At 32.2% G+C, this 16,559-nt stretch overlaps 3 protein-coding genes across 5 annotated transcripts in view; all 3 read right to left on the reverse strand.

The window, feature by feature from the left end:
• LOC123901995 overlaps nucleotides 1–16,559 on the reverse strand; it is a 46,363-nt gene that overhangs the window by 13,130 nt on the left and 16,674 nt on the right. The window lies entirely within an intron of this gene.
• On the reverse strand, nucleotides 521–3,329 carry LOC123901997 (serrate RNA effector molecule-like). Its single transcript, XM_045951743.1, has 5 exons — nucleotides 2,444–3,329; nucleotides 2,089–2,134; nucleotides 1,509–1,755; nucleotides 1,243–1,419; nucleotides 521–755 (listed from the first exon to the last, which is right to left on the reverse strand). The coding sequence occupies exons 3-5, from the start codon at nucleotides 1,526–1,528 to the stop codon at nucleotides 695–697; spliced, it is 258 nt and encodes an 85-aa protein (XP_045807699.1). The 5' UTR covers nucleotides 1,529–1,755; nucleotides 2,089–2,134; nucleotides 2,444–3,329; the 3' UTR covers nucleotides 521–694.
• LOC123901996 lies at nucleotides 6,710–9,085 on the reverse strand. Its single transcript, XM_045951742.1, has 2 exons — nucleotides 8,681–9,085; nucleotides 6,710–7,118 (listed from the first exon to the last, which is right to left on the reverse strand). Exons 1-2 carry the CDS (start codon nucleotides 8,795–8,797, stop codon nucleotides 6,870–6,872), a joined length of 366 nt encoding a protein of 121 aa, XP_045807698.1. The 5' UTR covers nucleotides 8,798–9,085; the 3' UTR covers nucleotides 6,710–6,869.

The raw sequence follows: 16,559 nt of genomic DNA on the forward strand, positions 1-16,559 counted from the left end.
AAGCTGGAGAAGCAAGGTAGCTTTAAGGCCACATCTAGTTCGATTAGTGATAGCTCTCGCTTGGCTGAGGCTGTAGATATTTCAAGAGTAACAGGTAAAACTTAATTATAAATTTTGTAGCTATTTCATGAATCTCAGGTAAAACTGGAGTTGAATAAGATACACATCCTTTTGTAGCTGCTATTTAATTTTTTAGAAAAAGTTATCTTAAAAGATCCATTATTTTCACTCTGTTTAGTAATATCTCTGAGTGCTATCATAATTTCATTTTTCAATCTGTCACTGGCAATTCATCTGAAAAATCTGAAATGTGTCGTTTGCAACAGACAGCTGAAATGGGTGCAAACAAAACCAAATGGTATTGACTGACATCCAAAAAAATCAATAAAACAAACCTGATACGAGCACAAGATAATCTCTTCAGCGTAGTTTTATTATCCACCAAAATCTTTTTCTGTTGTGGGAGGGAGATAGTTTTTTATTGATATCTATAAATGTCTCGGTTTTAGTGGGTCTTATAAAAAAAATAAGATAACCAGCCTGATAGCATTTTGCTCATTAAATCTATAAATGTTACAACATCTATGGCACAACAGAAACCAAATCTAACCGCCATTATTTTACAACTAGAGTGCTGTTCTGACTGAAAATCGTTGAAAGAAAAATATTACTCGATGCGCCAACCCAGTGAAACTTACAAGCTCCGATAGTCAATGACAGTAACTTCTTCTTCCGGGGCATCCAAATCTTGATAACTGCACCACCATTAGGAAATGAGTTAAACATTAGACACAGAGTCGATAACAGATTACAAACAATTCAATAAGTCTGATAATGGATGAATAACTTGAGCACTGAAGACAGACTAACATCTTCATTTTCAATTTGAGTGTAAAAATTATGTATATAAGCTAAAGCTAGAAATTCCATCTCCCAAGTTAGAATAATTCTAAAAGCAAAAACAAATCAACTAGAGAACACCCACAAATTGAATTTTATGGCTTTGGAAAAAAGGCATCATGCGCTAAGCATTCTTATGCCTAGGGCTGGGCATCGGTTCGGGCCGGTTCAGTTTAATGCCAGGTAAAAAAGGCATTAAACGCTTGATCAATAAAACAAGGCATTAAATATTGCAGTGCAGATTAAGGTCCAAAGGTCACATATGAGAACGAAAGCAATAGCATGATTTGGAGATACCAAAAGGGAAGATATAAATAAACAAGGGCCCAGCAGAATAATCACCTCCGCATCCATCGAGGATCAGGTCTAAAGGCTGAAGGAACAGCAATCATGGAGGCTTGTCCACCTATGTGAGGACTAGAACGTATTGTCATTCCTGATGGATCAAATGAAGGTCCTTGGTCCCTAAACATCTGCATCGCAACTTCTGGTGGAGCTGGAACAAACGGTCCCAAAGGCCTGAATAGGTGTGAAGTCATATAAGCACCAACAAATTTCAATAAAGGAATTAATTGGATAGATTCAAGAGAAGTGAAAGAGCAACCAACCCAGCACCAGGTACAGGCATCAAAACTGAAGGAGGAGGGGAGGGGGCATATCCGAGGTGAATGTTGGTACAGCAGACCCTCCATATGCATCAAACATTGTGTCATCACGGTTTCCCAACTGCCTTTCACGGGATGGAGAATTGTCAGGCCTATCTCCATTTGTTCTGTCACTCCTATCCTGGTCTCGCCGATTCCCACAATCATCTTTGAATCGGCCATCCAGTAATCTTCGCTTTAAGGGCTTGTCCTATATAGAGGGAAGGAAGAAAATAGACGGTGGGTATTTGAGAATCAAACCATAATGACTGTGTGCAGAAATATATTGCAAAGCTTAAACCATAAACTACCAAGGGTGATTCATCATGCTCCTTGCCCCCATAGATTGCAGCATATATATTTAGAGGGAAATTTTAATTAAAAAATTGCTACATTTGCAATTTTGCTAAAATGCTATAGTATAGTAGACAAGAGACCAAAATGTTTTCAAAACATGCAAGCATAAAGATGGTTTTATTTAAGTCAAGAACCATCCATCATTATTAATGTTTTTCTTAAATGGTACATATAATTGCCATTCTACCTGAGTTTGCTGCATGACAGGTGTTCCACCAGGAGCATCAGGATCACTACAATGAAGATAAGGTCAATATAAGTGATATTGTCACCACCACTAGCAAGATTAAGCACTAAGGGCCCGTTTGGATTAGCTTATTTTTGAACTTATACAAACAGCTTATGCAATGTAAATTAGATTTTATGCTATTTTTTAGGTTCACACTAGTGAGAATTGTATTATTATAAGCTATTTTATCATAAACTACTTTGACAAACTTATAATAATACATAAAAATTACATAAGTTGTTTCCATAAGCTTAAAAATAAGATAATCCAAACGGGGCCTAAATAAACAAAACATAGCTTAGTTAATACTTACTTCATGTAATTTTGAAAATAAAGATCTTCACGCAATTTTGATAGTTCCAACTTCCAACACAAGCTCTGGGTGTTTTAGCTTGAGATGTTTGTAAACAAACTCAACCGCATGAAAAAGCTTTGTGCAACTCTTGGCTCCGCAGCCATATTTCCATCCATACTTTTCATCCCTAATTTTTCTAACATATGGATCCAACATGTCAGCTGCTGCAGCATCTATCTTCTCTGCCAAAATGAATCAAGTTTCTTCTCCCATTCTGACCCTGATTTACCTGTTTATTCATGCCTTCATCCTTCTGGTCTTACATGCCTAAAACCCTTGGCATCCTTAACCTCCATTCCTTATACACCAGCTTGTGTTATTAATTAATAAGTCTTTCAACCTTAATAAAGATCTCCATAAGCTAGAATCTGAAGGCTTAATGGCTATATCAGTTGCAAGATTATTATTATTATTATTAACTCCATATTTTCCTTTAACTACCTGACACCAAAATTCACCTTCACCGTTTCCATCCTAATTTCAAGAGACAAAATTGGTTCATTGCCTCAAGCTTTCGAAGTCCCAGACCACCCATCCATTTTGGCAAAGTAACCGTGCTCCAATTAACCGTGTGGAATTTTCGCACATTATCATAATCGCCCCAAATGAAATTCCGCCGAATCCTTTGGATGTCCTCTAAGCAAGCTTTTGGAATCTTTTCCGTCATCATAGGATATATCGGAACCGCCTCCAACACACCTTTTTTGCCAAAGTTAATCTTCCCGCAAATAGATGTTAATACAATGAGGAATCAACTCAAAAATACATTGTCTAGTTCTAGAATATGCCGCCCTTGCTAAAGAGTGAGCGACCATATTCGCTTGACACTTCAGAGCATAATTATCGGTCTTAAACGGCGACATAAAACGACCAGCTCCAAAAACAATGAATAGACTAAGGCTCTGTTTGGCAATGCCAAATTTTGAGCTTATGTCTTATAAGCTCATATGACTAAAAAAAGACTTGTTTGGTAATTTTTTTTTAAAAAAGAGCTTATAAATTATTTTACTAGCTTTTACACTATGTTTGGATGCCAAAGAGATAGGGAAGAGGGAAATAGTGAAGAGAGAAATAAGAGAGAAGAGAGATAGAAGAAAAATTGGGTAGAAATTTTATATGGTTTGGATGAATAGAAAAGTGAGAAGAGAGAAATTAATAAAAATGAGAAAATAACAAATTTATCCTTTTTTACAAGAAAAGAAACTAGTTGAATGAGGGTATTGTTGTAAAATCGTTTATTTCACTTCTTGTCACACAAATCTCTCCTAATATGGAGAGATTTATTTTTGGCAGTTACTAACCATTATATTTCTCTCTTTCCTTATTTCTCTCCCCATCCAAACTATAGAAATAACTAATTTTTTTGCTATCTCTCTTTCTTATTTCTCTCTTTTGTAAATCTACCTAAACAAACACAGTGTTAGCTTATTTTCTATATACTATTTTTATTAGTTTCTAAGTTTATAGCTTATCGCTTATCATATTTTCTTTTATTTTTACCCTTGTCATATTAATCAAACCCTAATTTGACCCTTTATAATTAATATAATTTAAAATGAAAAATGTATGTTTAATATTGATACAAATAGACTTTTTTATTTTTATTGTGATATACTCTGTAAGAACAAAATATTTTTTGTGAAAGAATATTCGTTATTATATAGTGTCAAAGGATAATATTTTTTTTATAAGTGAAGAAAATGTCGAAGTATAAGATTAGAACCATACTTTTTGTTTTTCACGTGAATGTACATTACATACAATTATTCAAAAAAATAAAAACATTACAAGCTTTTTTTTTTAATAATAAGATTCTAAAAAAATAAATTTAAAATAAAATTTTAGTGAATAAAATTAATTTAATAATTATATATTATATTAATAAGTTTAAATTACTAAATTCTATTGATTAATAGTAATACCCTTTTCTTGTAAAAAAAAATAGTAATACCCTTTTATGTAATTTTACATTTATCAGTCAGTTAAGCCGCTAATTTTACCAAACATTTCAATTAGCTTATCAACCATCATACATCAGTCATAATATTTCAGCTATAAGCTAAAAGCCATCAAGCATCAGCTATAAGTCATAAGCTATCAGTCATCCACTATTTTTTCCAAACAGAGCCTAAGGGTCTGTTTGGCAAGCTTATAAAACTGACTTATAGCTTGTGTCTTATAGCTTATAAGGGGAGTATAAAACATGTTTGGTAACAGTTTCTTCACCATGAACTTATAGCTTATTTTACTGACTTATAGTTTATTTTTCAGACGCTATTTCAAGTAGCTTATTAGCTTTTAACTTATGACTTATCATTTTTTCTTCCATTGTTACCCCTTATTATTTTAACTAAAACTCATTTTTACCTTTATTACCTTTTATATTTTTTTATTTTTTTTTTGATGAGAAGTTTGTCTTTTTTATATTATATATATATAGATAAAATAATTACATGTGGATAAAAGGTAGGCGGGTAACAAGCTGCGCCGCTAGACCTTTTTGTATAGCAAAACCTAGTCTTTGAAAAATTACATTCTTAGACCTTTTCTTTATAATTTAATATTGTTTTTATGATTGAATATTATTAGCTTTTAAATAAAAAAAGACTTCCTAGTAGTTTTTTTTTTCATTTACATTATATATTTTTTTTGTACATCATTTACGTTATACTTTATTATTCAGTAAACCTTTTACCTAGTATAGTACATTTGATTAAAAAGAAAAAACAATTGCATTGTCAATACGAAGAAAATGATATGATACATCCACCTTGACCTTGACCTGCATATTAAACATATATACATTTTATTTATAGAATATTTGTATACAAATAATTAAAATAAATATCTTAAAAAAAGTTAATGAAGATAAATATTTATTTAATTTGAAATAAAAATTGATATCAAATAAAATTAAAGTGAATTATAAAAAAAATAAAAATTAAAGTGTATGACCGGATATAAATGTGTAAATTCTAAATATTTTAAATATTAATTGATATAATTTTTTTTACAGTAATTGATATAAATTTTATCATTAACTAAGAATGTCATTTTACATTGTTTTACCGCACCTCCATTACACTGAGCTTACACCTTCTAAATTTTTAGCACATTTTTACGAACTTTAATTAGCTTATCAGCTACAAGCCATAAGCTATATAAATCATCAACTAGCTTATTAGTGATCCACCATTTTTGCCAAACAAAGTCGAAAATACCCCATAAAATACACTGACTTATATATGGGATTATGATATTCATATTCGTGATAATGAAATTTTTTTCAGTATGTCTGGACTAGTCATGTTAATTTTAATTCATTTACTAGAATATCAGCCTAGAAGAGAACCCCTTATATTCGCAGCAATTTTCATTATGTTTTACGTGCTGTTCAAAGCTGTAGACAAGTATCATGTTTAATGTCTTTAAAATACATAATTAGCCTCCCTAAAATAGAACACACGAGAGCAAATATTTCCAACAACCATTTTCTGCGCATGCCTCTACGCACGAGCTGAATTAGTCGTTCACCGTTGGTGGATCGGAAGCAGTGCAAAAGCAAAAAAAAAAAAGTTTCTAAATATTTTAAAAAAGGTCATCATAACATGTGTCCTTAGGGCACATTTTAAGGTTACTTTAAATGGTAATTATGCATATCTTGGGAAGACTGATTTACAAGGACCTAGATTCCCAACGGTGAATATTTCACGCAGTTTCACACAATCTTCAAACTCAGCCATTCACTCAAGATCAAACGGTTCTGGTGTTTCATACAGTTTTTTGATCAAATCAATCTCAGCCACTGATTGTTGATCGGACAACTGTGATTAATTACTGCGTACTGCAGTAACAGCAGGAAATCTACTTCCGATTTACAATAGCATTCTGCAAGACATTTGGGACAGAAGTTGAACCACAAAGGACAGCAGCAGCCATTGCACCGAACAATGTCCAAATTACTATCCTCACATGTTGTCTCATCAGCTTGCTCTTGGTAAAAGCATTCCAATGAATAATGATCAAAATCAATCTGCTTGAAAGGGGAACAAGAATGGCATCCATCTATTTAAACAACAACTAATGAAAATGTAGCTTTTCTACCCTTTGACTGCTAGACTGGTAATTCGACCAATTACTTGGTGAGACTGCAATCATGATTCTATTATTTGTAGTATAATTTTCAACACATGCTATTTGATATGCCATTAGAAATTGCTTAAATTTGGTATTAATTTTCAACAATTAATTGCAAATTAAAATTGTCAAAAATATGATAATACAATAAACAGGGTGTAAATAAAATGATAAATCGAGCAAACATTCGTCAAAGTTCTGGAGCCTAACAGCTAGACTTGTAAATCGCTCTTTCAAAGAATAGTTGTTAGAGACTAGATGTCCCAAAGCGTTTATATCTTGCAATAAAATACTCATATTTATCTTCGTCGGTCCATTCCCTAATAGGTTTTGTCATAAAGTCCTTTTTTGGATCTTCCTGGCTCCAATCAAAACGAGAAAACCGATTAATGTATTTGTCTCTAGCCAAAAGAATGAGCATCGAAGTTGAAGCCAACAAAGGAAACATAATCAACAAAACACTCTGAGTGTGATATGATGATGGATCAGTGAATGACTGAAAAATAAAATAATAATAATAATAGAGTCATTAGAAGAATCAATTCACTGTAGCAAAAAACCGTAAGCAAAAAACATCCATTCAGCAAGTGAAGCGCACAGATTAACAAGCTAAAGCTAAATCGAAGAAACCATAACTGAAGCTCCAAAACAAAATAATAGGTTTTCCTTAAACAGAAAAATCATTAGGTAACTGACGAGCACTGCTTCTATCAACTTCTCCACCTTAGATGTACCCTTTGCAGTGAAATCTCTTACTCCAAATTGATCATGGATTTATGATTATAAAGATCTTTTTAATTAGGTGAGATAGAGAGTATTTGGTGTACATTGATTATTTTGGTGATAATTTTAAATTTTTGGATTAAATGGAATGAGCAGATGATATATATATATATATATATATATATATATATATATATATATATATATCAGAATGGATATCATGACTCCAAAAGTACTTCAAACCTTAGCCATTAATTTTAAAAACAACCAATGGTGATGATTAACTATAATATAATAATCGTTATGATGAGGTTTTTTCCTGCTCCTTCGTTCCTAATCTGCAATCAGTCTCCCTCGAGTTCCTTTCTCTCTCGACGTTTTTATTTTTATAGTTCAACATTTTTTATTTCAACCGTATTCCAGTTTCTAATTCATTAAGGGACATCGATCATTGTATGTTAGGTTTTTTTTTTTGCTTTCGCATTGGTTCCGACCCACTAAAGGTGGGCGACTAATCCAGCTCGTGCGTAGAGGCATGCGCACTGACCAAGCGAAATCGAACATTGTATGTTAGGTTTTTGCATATCCATGTAATCATGCCTTAAAACTTCTAGATTTTTCATACTTTTACTTCATTATTAATATGTGTGTATATGTGTGTGAACACTAGGTTCTTTTTCCGGAAAATTATGTTCCTAAATTTAATTTCGCAAAATTATACCGGTCGTCCTTTGTCTTATCTATTTGTAACACTTTACTCCTTTATCTTTTATAAATTGTTCATGTAAACCTTTTCGCATCTTCTTAAATTAAAAAGATACTGTACTAATATTTATTTTATTTTTTGAAATCTTTCTAATAAAATTAAATAAGCTGAAAATTTTGATGAACATATTCATCAATATCTTCATTCCTTTATTTTTTTTTTTTTGGTGAGATATACTCTACCTTTCATAATTTGAAGTTATTTATCCATCGAGAAATGAGAACAAACAACATAAGTGAAGTACCTTGTAACAAACTTTTGGATTTGGATATAGTCATGGAGCAGAGCTATGTTAGGGTTGGGGCATACATATACATAGACGATGTCAACAAAAAAAAAAAAAAAACTCAAATTTATTGCGCCCCTGGAGCATTTTTGGCTAGCTCCGGTTCGCAAGAGAAGAACTCCTTGTAATTCGGAGTTCAACTGTGAGAAATGAATTCGAATTCTTTCAAGCGATTCATAGATCTCATTATAAGCATTTGAGTCCATACTCGTTTTTCGTTCAATGAAATCTTCCATTTAAAAAAAAAAATCTAATCTGAATCCAAAGGAGTGGCAACAAATACCTGGTTGGGTGGGTGTACCCTTGGAGCCCATAATCCTTCCTTTCCGAGCTTGTGATGAAATACCTGTGCTGCGGCTCGATGACGGAGGGTGGACAGAGCAGATTTGAGAAGACACATCTTGATCTGCTGAATCAAACCCACAACTGTATTGGTCAAATTCTAATTCAGAGAGAGAGAGAGAGAGATGATACACAGTACACTTAGGTTAGGATTCTTCTTCGTACTTGTAGCATAGTACCATTAAGTCAAAACGGGTTGGATTGTCCGGCACCATTTCAGCCCAAGTAACAATACTACGGAAAAATTTACCTCAAACCCCTACAATTATACCTTCACCTCTACATTTTTTGTAAACTAACAATTTTACCCTTATATACATTTTTATTAAAGAAAGGTTAACCAAACATCTCCCCTTTAACACAAATACAACAACAAGGCATAAATATACCCTTCTTATTTTCTTTATTATTTTTTCTCATGCATCGATTTCCGTGTCAGACAGTCAGTCTCACATTTTTTGAGGTGTCGGCTATACGATGTTTGGAACACTATGTTCTTATAACAACACACTTTTTTTTTTATTGTCTTTCTCATAATTTAACTTTAAGAGTTTCGGTTGGTTCGAGAGAAAACGAGAGAATAACCATCCACAAATACAAATCTAAGACCATCTCCAATGGTGGTTCTTATTCTTATAAGAACCGGTACTTATTAGGTACTACCATTTAGGGTGTTCGCGGTGCGGTTTGGTTCGGTTTTAAGCATAAAAGTCATCCTAACCGCGAGATAAAAATGCATGCGGTTCGGTTTGTTTCGGTTGATTTTTAAAAAGTCATCAAATTCAAACCAATGCGGTTAGGGTTGGTTCGGTTTGTGCGGTTTATCGCAATATAAAAAATATGACAATATTGTCAATTTTTTACAAAATAAACGTAGAAAATTTTAAGTTATTTTATTGTTTACATTATATAATATGCATATACAAAAATTGCATATACATAAGAACTATTTTTAATACTAACGATATAGTTCTGGATCGCGTAAAATAATATGTTTTGACAACCTACTGTTTTATAGACTCAATTTGGATTAAACTTACTAAGTTGATATAATTAAGTTAAGTATTGCGATTTGGTTCGGTTTGGTTCGGTTTTATGAAATGAAAACCGCAAACCAAACAAACCGTGCAGTTTAGAAGAAAAACGATCCGCGCGGTTTAAACTAAATGCGGTTTTTTGCGATTTCGGTTTTGATCGGTTCGGTTTGCGGTTTTACTTTTGGATTGGTTCGTATACGATCACCCCTACCATTGGAGTAAAATAATTTGGATTTCTTATAAGAACCAATTCTTAAATAGGTAATCTCTCTCTCCTCTGGGCCCCACTTTAATTTACATTAAAATACTTATTTGGATGGGACTCGTTTACTTTTATATATTAGATAATTATGAGTTATTGTAATTATGTAGAGTTATTGACGGGACCCGTTTTAGAACTAAGAGGTGCTGGGTTTGAGAGATTGAGTTTATATAAGTACTATTATTAAAATATAATAAATGGGTGGTGTGTACAGGTGATATCCATTTAAGTACAAAACTCATGAGTTATCCATTGTGGATGCTCTAAACACTTTATATAAGAGCATCTTCTATGGTGAGTACCTAATAGACACTTCCATTGGAGCAAAACATAAATGAGTACCTAATAAGTACTAGTTCTACAATAAACATTAATACCTATTTTGTTTTTGTGGGACCCATTTATAATGATGTACAGTTATTGGTGATGTGTGTTATATGTGGGACCCATTTAGAACTTTTTAAAAGGTGCTAGGTTTGAGAAATTGAGTGCTTATATATTATGTACTATTATTAAAAAATTATAAATGATTGATGTATATATGTGAGACCCGATTAAGTACTTAAAATTGAATAGCTCCATTGTGGATGTTCTAAAAAAGTGTTACATGAGTTCCAAACATAATTGAGTATATCGGAAGACTTGATATAACTATTCTGGTATATAGCTTGATGCATATTCACATGCCTCTTGTGAACTTAAATTTGGTTCTATATAAGCAGGTCTTGCAGAAGGTGAAGCTATTATGAACTCCCTCTAGTTTTATATATAATAACCGAAAATAAATTAGTTTTACGAAAATAAATTGTCAAATAAATTGTCAAATAACCGATTATCTCAAAAGGTTAAGCTGTTAGAAAAGGTTACATCAATGGTTTTATATTATTTCTAACACGCCCCCTCAGGCAAGAGTCAACTTGGACTTGAAGGGTGGATAATGCATAGGCCCACCTACCATATGCTTTTTAAATTCCACTTTTTAATTAGAAAGTGATGGGAACGGGGATCAAACTCTGGACCACTTAATCATAGAGGCTCTGATACCATGTCAAATAACCGATTGTCCCAAAAGCTTAAGCAAATAATGTTTTTGTTTACACTGATTTTTGGTAAACAAGTGCTAGTTTGGTTTTTAAGACTTGTAGGATCAACTAGTAAATCCTAAGACATATTTGTGTATTATTTTCCAGAAAAGTATGAATGTTCATGGTTTTTCACAACATTTGTTGTCTTTTCAGTGTTAGAATCGCCTCCAACATTTTTAATAACAGGTTGTCTCATGACAACATAAAAGAAAAATAAAGAAATGCAGAATTGTAAAGGAAAAAGGAAAATAAAGTAAGAACAAAGCAATATTAAATTGCATGGAATGTAAAGGGTGGTTGGAATCCATCTTCATCAACCTCCGAACCCATTTGCCCCGCGGCGTGGGTGTTGCAAGGCATTCAGAAAATAGGATCCAACCTTTTGTTCTTATTACAAATATATATATATATATATATATATATATATATATATATATATATATATATATATGGGATTTGCTATAACACACCCACTCATTTTTATGAAGGTGTGCATTAGCAACGTACACCTTAGGGTGTATTTAATCACTTTTTAGTTATTACTTGCTAAAACACACCTTCTAAAAAATTAGTGGGTGTATTCTAGCAAATGCTTATAGGAGTTGCTAACGTACACCCACTTATTTTTTAGAAGGAGTGTTTTAGCAACATGCACCTCAAGGTGTATGTTACCACTTTTTAGTTATGACTTGCTAATACACACCTTCTAAAAAATAAGTGGGTGTACGTTAGCAAAACCCTATATATATATATATATATATATATATATATGGATTTTGATCGTTTTTCAATTTTACAAAGGTTTCCGGTATTAGTTTTCGAAATCGGCGTTCGATTCGCACGTAAAATGAGGTCGAAATTTGGAAGAAATTTAAAAAATGTTATGGTTGTTGTTGTTACATGGGGGGCGCGAGAAGACATGGGGGGCGCGCGTTTTGATGATGTAAATTACATACATGCCCCAATTGCTCTATTGTTTAAAAAAAAGGGTATTTTGGTTCAACTCAAAAGGTGCACCTTGCTAATTTTGACCCAACTAGGGTCTAAATTAGCAATTGCCTATATATATTTGCTAATTTAGACCCTAGTTGGGTCAAAATTAGCAAGGTGCACCTTTTGAGTTGGACCAAAATACCCATTTTTTTTTTTAAACAATAGAGCAAATGAGGCATGTATGTAATTTTTATCAACAAAACGCGCGCCCCCCATCAAACAACAACAACCACAACATTTTTTAATTTTCTTTCAAATTTCAACCTCATTTTACGTGCAAATCGAACGCCGATTTCGAAAACTAATACCGGAAACCTTTGTAAAATTGAAAAACGATTAAAATCCATATAAGGAACGTTGAGTTTCGTTGAGTATCGAGGGAGATCGAACCGGGTCAAAAACCGGGTCGCACGACCCGCAAAACTCCAGAAACGGGTTGGGAAGACGATGAACAGTGCGCCGCCCACGCCCACTCTCACTGGCGGCGCGTGGCGGTGCGTGGGGCCTCAAGGAGGCTCCATTTTTTTTTAATAAAATAGTAGATAATATTCTGGAAATTTTGGTATATTTTATGAAATTTTTGGAGACCTGAAACTATTTTTAGTTAATTAAATGAGATAAAAAGGTAATTAAAAATATTATAATTCCATAAAAAATTTTCAAAATTTTATGTAAAGTACTATGAATTATTTAGAACTCTCTGGTGTACCTCACTCTCCCTTTTGCAAGTCATGAAATCATATTCACAAATTCTGCTGATTAAACCATTTAACAATAATAATGATTTTACAGAGTTGTAGTCTGAAACCAATTTTTTTTTATTTGTTTCTAATAAAATAGTAGATAATATTCTGGAAATTTTGGTATATTTTATGAACTTTTTGGAGACCTGAAACTATTTTTATTTAATTAAATGAGATAAAAGGGTAATTAAAAACTATTGTTTGCTTCTGAAACCATTTTACTGGTAGAATGGTTGCACATAGTTGTATTATGAAACCATTTTACTTGTAGAATGGTTTCAGTGAGTAATTTCTTAATTGAGTTTGCTTCTGAAACCATTTAGTTGTTACAATGGTTTCAAAGAGTTGTACTCTGAAACCATTTTGCTGGTAGATTGGTTTCAGTGAGTTGATTCTTAGTTATTTGCTTATGAAACCATTTTACAAGTAGAATGGTTGCAGAGAATTGTACTCTGAAACCATTTTACTGGTGGAATGGTTTAAGTGAGTAATTCTTTAATTGTTTGCTTCTGAAACCATTTATCTGGTACAATGGTTTCAGTGAGGTGTACTCTGACACAATTTATCTGGTACAATGGTTTCAGTGAGGTTATTATTAGTTATTTGCTTCTGAAACCATTTAGCAGGTAGAATGGTTTCAGGGAGTTGTACTCTGAAACAATTTTACTTGTATAATGGTTTCAATGAGTTGATGTAAGGTAGTTAAAAATGAGATTAAGGTAGTGAAAAATTGAGTTTTTTTTTTCGGTGTTCAAATCAAACGAACCAAGTCTCTCTTTGTAGAGAAAAAAAAATTATGAATTTTGGTATAAAAATAAAAAAATAAAAAAATAATTTACAACGAAATAATTGAGTTTAAAGTATTAAATTGGAAAAAAACGTCAGCCAACAGAAGTTTGACACGTGTCCCTGCAATTTTTAAACTTTTTTCTCTCTCCTCCGCGCGTGCATCACACGCGCGTGTTTTGTGGAAGAAAAAATGCCACGTGGCGGGGGGGCGAAAAGAGGATGGGGGGCGCGCGTTTTTGGTTTGCAAATTTACAAAATTGCCGCTGTTGCTCTGTTCTTCCAAAAATAAAAAAAATAGGTATTTTTGTCCAACTGAAAAGGTGCACCTTGCTCATTTAGACCCAACTGGGTCTAAATTAGCAGCTTATATATATATATATATATATATATATATATATATATATATATATATATATATAGACCTTGCAGGAAAAATTACCACTAAATCCTACGGTCTAATTTAAAACAAGAAATAACTTTCTATCCCAAAACCACACACTTGACATATTACAATATATTTAAAAATAACTTCCAATGTAGTGCTTTATGTGTTGCTTCAATAATGCCACTCTTCCACTTTTTTTCGTGTTGAATTTCCACTTCTTTCTTGTTGATTACTAGTGCTATATATATATATATATATATATATATATATATATATATATATATATATATATATATATATATATGCATATTAAAGAATTCAGCCAACACATCGAATAGGTTGAAACCAAGGTGCATCTTCGACTAAATATTCTAATACCAAGATTTTCTCGATACCATTAATTTTATAATTTTGGTGTCAACAGTTTTGCAAGTAGTCTTATTAAGTATTTTGAATTTAAGACGGACTATGCAAGTGAATTGACAAAAGAATTGTAATGATTGATGTGAATTCCAAATAATTAATAATACATGCATTCATGCTTGCTACCAGTGTAGTCAAATTATTCAATTAATTTCTATGTATAATATTTAGTTTGAATTATAGATAATGTAGAACTTTTGTATCTGCAAGGGTTGACATAGATTGTGAAAATTGTTCATTGCAAATTAAGTATCTCTTAAAATTTTTCAACTGATTTATATGTTTTACTTGAAACTTTCCACATGCCACCGAGCTCAGCTGAGTGTGATTCCACAATGGTAAACTACCATGTTATTCATGTGTTATTTACTTTTTGTATCACAATTCATTTTTCTGTAATGTATAGTCACAATTAATAAATTGAGGGTTGCTCTTATCAGCAGCAACTCATTGCATATGACTGATGAAGGAAAAAGTGACCGTCTTTTAATCTTAAATGCAGATTTTGATAAGTCGGAAATGGAGGAAGAGGAAAAATAAAACTATAGGCTAAATTATTGAAAACGATTTAGATTTAAATGGTTGGCTTTGAAGCATAGTAAGGGAAAGTAGGAAACACACTTGCTCCTCAACTTATCCATGTGCCAGAGTTGGTTGTTTATGTACTTGCATTATTAGTAAAGTCGTTAGGTTATGTCATTTGTTGTGATATCATACACAATAATAGAGAGTAAAGGAAAATGTCAAAGTCTGGGCATTGGTTAAACATACCAATATAAAAAGTTTGTCTTGAAAATTGTGTCATTCAATATTTTGAAAATTTAAAAAATTCTCTTACCACCATTAATTTTATATTTTTATTTCCTTTTTTGTCATGTTAACAAATGTTTGTCTAGAGTAAATGATATGTTGCTATGAGACATGTGGTTGAAGATAGATTGATTGAGCGGGAGGATAATAATGGTCGGTCAATGGATAAAATAGTGTAATGTGTTGTTTGAGTATCTCTTATATATTCATTTTCTGTTTTGGTAAAAATTTATTGCAATATTTTTGTAGGTAGCTTTTGTATCATTAAACGTAACATTTCACGTAAATGAGATGAGGATTTAGCGGATGTTCCTCATCCCCGTGCTAATTTTTCAAATTAGGAAGTATTCTCCTTCATTTTTATTCCTGCAGATCTCCACAGTTTTCGTAGAAATTCATCAACCTTAAAAAAATATCAAATTTCTATTATTTTAAGTCAAACTAGTTGTGAAAAAAAAAGTATAATTATAAAATAAAATAAAAAATTAAAATATTATTGTATGTCTTGTGACAGTAATAAATATTCAATCGATGTTGTTCAAACATCGAGGGCGTAGACCCGAGGGAAGGTTGAGTCAGCAGCTAGTTTTGCCGGAATAGGAATAAAAGATGCAATTTAATCTGTAGGAGGAAGGTAGAGCAATAGACAAAAGGTAGTGTGAAAATATAATTAAAAATAATCTATCAAGTGTTTAAATATGAAAAAAAAAAAAAAAGTACTTAAATACAACAGTTGATTTTTCGTCGAAGTAAAAGTAGTGATTTCTTAGAAGAAATCAGGGTCACAAAAATCTTAACATTAAACTCTCTGAAAAATTTCAAGTATCCATGCGTTCAAATGTAAGGAATTCAATGAGACAAATGTATGGCTTTGTGTACCTGTTTACACTGAAAATGGCCTCACTTATATGTTTGGTAAAATGAATACCAAATTTATGCCCAACAGTACCATTTTATGTAATTTCCTTTAACATTCAATGCAATTTACTTTCAATTCAATTTACTGTTTTGTCTTTAAATTCTTTCTTAAAACTTTGTTGCTTCGAGGCGATTCAAAAACAACAATTTACTCTACTTTCCTGCAAATCAAAACCTTAAACGTTTAGTTATTTTTTGAAGAACATTCAAACTTTTTATGGAAAAACAAGCATAAAATTGTCATACGATTTTTCTAGTTGATCTTACAAGTTTAAATACTCAAACTAGCGCTTGTTTACCAATTTTCAGTATAAACAACGGGGCGCTCCCGCCAACCCGCCAAGACATGGGGTGGGTTGAGATTTTCAACCAACT

The sequence above is a fragment of the Trifolium pratense genome, unplaced genomic scaffold, assembly GCF_020283565.1.
Source record: "Trifolium pratense cultivar HEN17-A07 unplaced genomic scaffold, ARS_RC_1.1 scaffold_92, whole genome shotgun sequence".
In the NCBI taxonomy this organism is placed as follows: domain Eukaryota; kingdom Viridiplantae; phylum Streptophyta; class Magnoliopsida; order Fabales; family Fabaceae; genus Trifolium; species Trifolium pratense.